At 35.3% G+C, this 7,067-nt stretch overlaps 1 protein-coding gene across 1 annotated transcript; it reads left to right on the forward strand.

Moving 5' to 3' along the window:
* Positions 1–1,220: 1,220 nt before the first annotated feature.
* LOC133311531 (chromatin assembly factor 1 subunit FAS1) lies at positions 1,221–6,797 on the forward strand. Its single transcript, XM_061512586.1, has 12 exons — positions 1,221–1,700; positions 1,821–1,920; positions 2,304–2,451; positions 2,539–2,662; positions 3,015–3,367; positions 3,456–3,773; positions 4,055–4,136; positions 4,213–4,341; positions 4,618–5,031; positions 5,325–5,462; positions 6,394–6,439; positions 6,531–6,797. Exons 1-12 carry the CDS (start codon positions 1,221–1,223, stop codon positions 6,647–6,649), a joined length of 2,451 nt encoding a protein of 816 aa, XP_061368570.1. The 3' UTR covers positions 6,650–6,797.
* The last annotated feature ends 270 nt before the right edge of the window (positions 6,798–7,067 follow it).

A 7,067-nucleotide genomic window follows, 5' to 3' on the forward strand; every position in this document is an offset into this window, starting at 1 on the left:
TGTTGTGACTCTTCGATTTGCGTGCAAACTTTTTTTTCTCTTTTTAATAAATGTGGAACCCACCACTAGTTGAGTGACAACATGAGAATTCAATTTTCATGCAACATGATAAAATCAAATCCCAATATATATATGACTAAAAAGCTTCTCTTGTCGCTGCAAGAATCATATTCTTCTGCCACTCTCATGTTAAAAAACAGGCCGCTTCTTTTTTTTTCTTTTAAAAAATGGCGAGCCTAGTTTTTTTGAGTCAGCTGCAAAAAAATCCTTGCTACCGTCGCCGAAGAAGTATAAAGCCCCACGTATATTAAGAAATTTTACTTCTCGTCTTAATCATTGCTTTCTATCCTTTTAACAAGTATAACTTGTTGAGTTAAATTTATTAGTTAATTATTAATTCAAATAACGGATAAAAATTAATGGTTAAAACGAATAATAAGGTTTCTTAATTTTATATTTGAGTCAAAAGATCCTGCCTATGTAGATATATGTAGAACAAAATTTTCTTACATCAATATAAGACTAAGAAGTGTTATACTTAATTATAGTTATTGATCAATTATAATTAACGTCTTCATAATTAAAAATTAGAGTCATTAAATACAAATGAAATCAACGACAAAAATTAAAGGTGTAACTTATATCGATGTAACTTATACCAATATAAAATAATCCTGCAAAATATATATATTAGCCCCGCATAATTGTTAATTAGGTTTCTCTTACCTAAATATAAAGTTATAAACGTTTGAGTGTTTTTGACTAGCAAAAAAAATTCTTTAATAATTTATAAGAAAGAATTGTGTGAATTCCTATAGATAATGAACTTAATGCTAATTTATTACTATTCTTTAATATTTTACTTAGTACTTTTAAAAAAAATTATTTATTTATTTTCCCCGTTTCATTTATCATTTTTTCTTCCATTATTTGTTAATCTTAATTATTCTTAATTAATATATACGTTTATGGAAAGTGAATGGTTGAACTTTTGGAACTGGAGCCAAAACCCGGAACACTTGGCGCCAAAATCTAAATCTCACTTTCTTATTTTTTTTTTTATATTGACAAAATTCGTCGTTTCATTTCATTTTGGAGTCAAAAGCACACACCAGAGGAATTAGGGTTCATAGATTCTGTTATTTTCAACACAAATTCTCAGATCTAGGGTTCCGATCTGTGTTTTTTCAAGTCGCGCGTATGTTCTGAGGGAGGTGGAAATGGCAGATACCACAATAATCGACGTTGATGTTCCTCCTGAAGATCCAAAAAATAATCGTGCCAAAAACCGAAAGCAGAAGAAGGTTTCGCCGTTGCTTCAAAATCTGAAGAGCGCGGAAGAGAAACAAGCGCACATCGAAGGCCTCGAGAAGGAGCTAGTGGAATTGTTCGGATACTACAAGGAAATGATGGATCAGAAAGTGAGCATTGAGCTTAGCCAGTGCGGTGGCTCGAGGAACGCGGTGGTTGCGGCGCTGATGGAGGAAAGCGACCTTCCGTTGTCGAGGCTCGTCGACGAGATTCACGATGATTTGAACAAAGAGGTAGCGAATGGGACGGTCGTGTTGGCGGAGCCTGTGACGCATGCGTTGGTGAAGAGTAGCGTGCTGATTGTAGGGCAGAGGATGATGTACGGCGTGCCCAATGCTGATGCTGATATGTTGGAGGACCATTCTGAATCCTGTCTTTGGTGTTGGGAGGTTGATTATGCTTCTTTCATTATTTGCAATCGTGTTCATAAACCTTCGAGTTGATTTGTTTACTACTTATGAAGCTTTTTTCATGGTTACATTGATTGACTTGCTATATTGTTAATGCAGACAAGGGATGTGAAATTGATCCCGAAATCTGTTCGAGGACTGTTGGTTGTTCGACGCACTTGCCGGAGAAGGATCAATGAGAGGATTATGGCTGTCTCTGGTATTTTGTTTCCTTGCTCATAATAGGCTAGTTTTTGGTTATCCAGCCACCGTACTTGGAATTTTATTAATTAATTTAGTTTGGTTCACTTTCGTTGTCCTAATTTTGCAAGAAATGAGATGTGCATTTTATGTAATTTTTTGTGTCCTTAAAAAGACTTAATGTTGAAATTCGGAATTTCTGATTTTAATTTGACATTCAATTCCTTTGTAAGAAGGGCTATATAGCGGATAATTATACCAAGAACTGCCCTTAATTGATATTTATAGCATTGTTTCCTTATGTTTGGTCTTTTCTATGAATTTTTTATTTTGACTAAAGTTTAGAGAAAGGGTAGTTTGCTTGTTTACCGAGTATTTTATTAAATTTGGATTGTTTTACAGAAATGATAGAATCACTGAAGAAGCTAGAGAGTGAACTGAACTACGATCGTAGCTTAATAAAGGCATCAGCAAAGCTCAGTAAAGCTTTTACCGAGGCAGATATCCGCTTGTTAGTGGATGGCTTGTTACAGAAAAACAGTGAAAACATGTACATAACCACAGTATTCCTGACTTTTCATTGTTGTTTCAAATATATAAATCTGCTTAGTTTGATTTATCTAAATTATAATTTTAGGGATAAGAAAAAATCGAACCACGAAGAAAGATTGCTAATTAAACAATTGGAGAAAAATAGAAGAGAAGCCGAGAAAGAGAAAGAAGGCAAGCACAATGAATTGCGAGAAGAAACACTGCTCAATGTAAGTGCTGTTTTGATTGATCCTGTAATGTGTTGTTTATAGCTGAAGTTGCTTCTTCCTTGATGTTGCTCTGATTGGCAGAGGCCTTTTGCAATCATATTTTATCTGTATTACCAAGATGTCGAAGATAATAAATAGAGACTGTAAAAACAAAAAAGCAAATAAGTATTTGCAGGAGGTTTAAGTAGGATGGGCAGCTAGCTCGCGCAGTATTGTGTTGGTTGGTCTGTTGCATTTGATAATATTTCTTATAAACGCAAGTCATTAATAGATTTATTCTTAATTTCTGACTTCTAATCATCTAATGAAAATGATTTATCTCTTGACAATTAAGGACTGTCCTTTTCTCCAGGAATCAGATTTGAAATTGTTGCAAGGTGAGGCAAGAAATGATGAGAAATATTGTGAAAAGAGAAAACAACAAAAGAAGCAGGTAGAGGAAGTAGAAAAGAATCAGCGGCGCCGCGAGAAAGAAGAAGCTGAATTAAAAAAGAAACGTGGTTTACAAAAGCAAGCCTCGATCATGGAGCGTTTTCTTAAAAGAAGTAAAATCAATCCCTCGTGTCAGAATGACAACATTTCAACTAAATCAACTGCATCTGATTCATCAAGCTGCAAGAGTGAAGTTGTGTCTGAGTCAGTTACTCATTCAATGGATTATACTCTTGCATCAAGTAGTGATGTTACACTTGAGGATATTCGCAAGTAAGTTCCACTTACTTTTTACCTTTCAGTTTGATCATATATTAGCCCTGCTGTTGACAGATCTTAGGGTAAATGTCTGATTTTACAGGTTACACTTTTCTTCGTGGCGCTATTTAGGACAATCTATTCGCTCAAACAAAAACCAGAGATGGGGCTTACGTCAGAATCCTAGGACCCAGCTTGTTAAGGAACTTAAGCTGACAGCTACTAAAGCAGCAGTTCATGATGATGAGCCGAGCATGGAGAAGCTTGTACACAGATTCGGAGAATGTAGTTCTGATATTGGTTCATGCCCACTGAATGCTGATAGTTCTCTTGATGCCAAGAAGTACACCCGGGGCAGACAATTATTGCAATTTGATAAATCTCATAGACCTGCCTTTTATGGCGTCTGGTCCACAAAAAGGTTAGATCATGCTTCATGAGTGAATTGCAAATTATACTTTTAATAGGCTATGTCTATACTTAAAAGTGGAAATCTCCAAAAATTCAATTGTTTTACTTGAGAGTCTCTTCTCATTATGCAGATATTTAGTCACTACTACTAGAGGCTCATTGGCTGGTTAAATAAATGCCTATATTTGCTTTAGATCTAATATAGACAGTAATTTGCTTGTGTCTGTTGTAATATGTATTTCAGTATTTCTAGTTAAGATTGCTTACTCGTGTTGAAATATGTATTTCTAGTCATGTTGTTGGACCACGCCATCCTTTAAGGAGGGACCCAAGCCTGGATTATGATGTTAGCAGTGATGACGAATGGGAAGAGGTGCATTGAATTTCTGTATTTAATTGAATTTATATATAATGGATACCATCTGTTAACAACATTCTCTATTTTTTAGGAGGAACCTGGTGAAAGTCTTTCAGATTGTGATAAAGATGAAGAGGAATGTCAAGAGGAATGTTCAAAATCTGACGGAGAAAGTGAAGATGGGTTTTTTGTACCTGATGGATATCTCTCAGAAGATGAGGTAGAGACTTGGTGTTTTTTCCGTAATGAAGCTGCATTAGTTGTTACAATGTCTTGCATTGCAATAATTCCAAGTAGATAAATGATATTTTGGACCTTTTGGTGTTTCAATATTTGTGCATGTTATGTATATTTTATCAGCCAATGACAATGGCTGGGTGTGTGCAGTAAGTTTTCTCAGATTTCATCACCTTGAGCACTTGTACTAGCAACTGGTATCTGTTTGTGAATTTGAAAGCCGCTACAATTTGTTAATAAACTTTCTATTTATGTGTAGGGTGCTCAAGTGGACAGAATGGATACAGATATTGACATTGAGGGGGCTGATAGATCACCTAGCTGTAAGGATGACATAGAGAGTGAGGAGTTTTGTGCTTTACTTAGACAGCAGAAGTATGTAAACAATTTGACAGAGCATGCTCTTCGAAAAAGTCAACCCTTGATTATACCAAATTTCATTCATAACAAGGAATTCTTGTTATTGGATCACAATATTAGTGGTACTCTTAAGCTGGAGCATATGTGCTTGCAAGCCTTGTGTATGTATGCAATTCCTGGTAGCTCATATATAGAAATATCTATGGATAAAACGCAAAATGAGAACAAAGAAGCCTGCCTCTCTAATGGTAAAGGCGGTGCTACTCCAGTATCTGATGTGGCTACCATACCAGACTCAGATCTTCCTATAATTGTAAGTTATGCATTTGAGTTGCGTTAATTTCAATTATCTCTTAAGGATGTGTTTTACTTGCTAGATACAATGCAGTCAAAATTTAAAGTTAAGTTGGTTGAGGGACAAGCCAAAATTACAATTTAGATCTATCAAAAAAAAAAAAAAATCAATTTAGCTGACACTTGCCAGGGGCAGGTTGATTTGGGAAAGCTTCCCTTTTATTTTTCTCTTGCTTTTTTTGAATTTGCAGCTGATTTTATGGTGTAGCATGCAAATTTTATCACCTTACAGAGATTTTATGAATTTCTCAGGTGACTACTATTCAGAATTGTTCTCAGGGCATGAATAAAGTGTTAGGGTCTTTGCAACAGAAATTCCCTTCTGCATCGAAGTCTTTACTGAGAAATAAAGTGCGTGAAGTATCAGACTATGTTGATAACCGTTTGCAGGTTTGTGAGGGTGGAGATCCCACAATTAGTGATTGCTGCTAATTTTTATGATGAGAATCTTTAAAAAATTGGTGGATCAGATATAACTGGGAAGGGCTTAAATATTAGCAGACCAACTGCATAGATTTTTGAATCTGAGTACAATAGATCCCAATTAAACCTTTTATAATTGTAGTGGCTCTCCTGTTATTAATCAGGCAGGCAGTAAATGTGACTTTATTGTTTATCATTATAGGGAAATATAATATAATATAAAATAATTAATGTGGTCTTCACCTAATAATTTAGGTTTTTAAGTTGAATGGGTTCTTGATATGGTATGTGAGTTTGTGCATTGTCTATCCTTCAGGTCCAGTAGATTCTCATGTGATGGGGCGTGTAAGTTTTTAGGTGAAGGCCACATTAATAATTTTAAGTTTTTAAGTTGAATGGGTTCTTGATATGGTATGTGGGTTTGTGCATTGTCTATCCTTCAGGTTCAATAGATTCTCATGTGAGGGGGCGTGTAAGTTTTTAGGTGAAGGCCACGTTAATAATTTTATATTATATTTTTCTAACAATCATCATTTGGTTGAACTTAGAAATGTCTACCAAATCTTGCAAGCTGGATCCCTCTTTATGGTTATGAAAGGATACATAAATTCAATGAGGGATCCTTTACTCTTATTTTATCTTAGACCCGAAGAATGGATATTTTCCTCGAACTAATTATTTTTCCTTCCACCATTGTGGCTTCTGGTGCTGGCGTCTGTCACATTTCATATAAAGTTTTCTTGGTCATTAAGATGCTGACCTATGAATGTTGAATTCGTGATTCATGTGCTTAAATAATGCTGTTTTTGACAGAGTCTGAGGATTGTATATTGTGCTTTATGATTGAGTCTGAGTTTGTACCTAATTATGCTGAACTTTTGATCCCATCTTTATCCAGGTGAAGAAAGAAGTTTTGGTCAGGTTTGGCTTAGCAGTTAAGCCTGGTATGCTATCTTTGACTGTCCCAAGCGCTTGATCCCAAGTTTTGATTCTGATGTTTTTGTTTCTAATTTAAATGTCTGGTTGAATTGGCAGAAAAGAGCAGTGGGAGACCTAGGAGTATCGCTGCATTTTTTTCAAAAAGGTGCTTGCCGCCCGCTGATGAAAGCGTGAAACCTGGTGAAACTTCACCACTGCCATCCTTGAAATCATAATCTGTCATTCATGAACGATGTCAGAGTTCATAGAAAATTTAATGTCTGATATCCTGTATAATGGAATTTTTGCAACTTTCAGATTTCTTTATTTAGACTTTGTAATAGTTGGGGATGGTGGGTTGCACTTGATACTGGTCTACCAACATGTAAGCAAGTTTCTGATTACCATTTGACAATACTGTCCTCACTTTTCTTCAAGTCTGGATCAAATGGAAATTTAACTTAATATATATTGTAAAAAGAGTAATGGTATTTGTACATTTTTTAGTCTCTGCCTCAGTTAACAAGACATGCTACGCTATTTGATAAAGCGGTATTATAAATTCATAATTGGATTGTAGAAGACACATTTTATGCTAAGCATGTCGCATTTTTTTTTGGGTACATATTTCGCATTTCAATCAAATTGATCCTA

Source organism: Gastrolobium bilobum, unplaced genomic scaffold (genome assembly GCF_033153095.1).
Source record: "Gastrolobium bilobum isolate Gb01-03AN ecotype WA unplaced genomic scaffold, APGP_CSIRO_Gbil_v1 utg1846, whole genome shotgun sequence".
Classification (NCBI taxonomy): Eukaryota; Viridiplantae; Streptophyta; class Magnoliopsida; order Fabales; family Fabaceae; genus Gastrolobium; species Gastrolobium bilobum.

What these genes read in the sequence shown, in the direction of transcription:
- LOC133311531 (XM_061512586.1), top strand. Translation starts at nt 1,221, where the DNA reads ATGGCAGATACCACAATAATCGACGTTGATGTTCCTCCTGAAGATCCA. An exon ending in ACACTTGAGGATATTCGCAA is followed by an intron (nt 3,368 to 3,455) that starts GTAAGTTCCACT and finishes CTGATTTTACAG; the next exon opens with GTTACACTTTTCTTCGTGGC. An exon ending in GGCGTCTGGTCCACAAAAAG is followed by an intron (nt 3,774 to 4,054) that starts GTTAGATCATGC and finishes ATGTATTTCTAG; the next exon opens with TCATGTTGTTGGACCACGCC.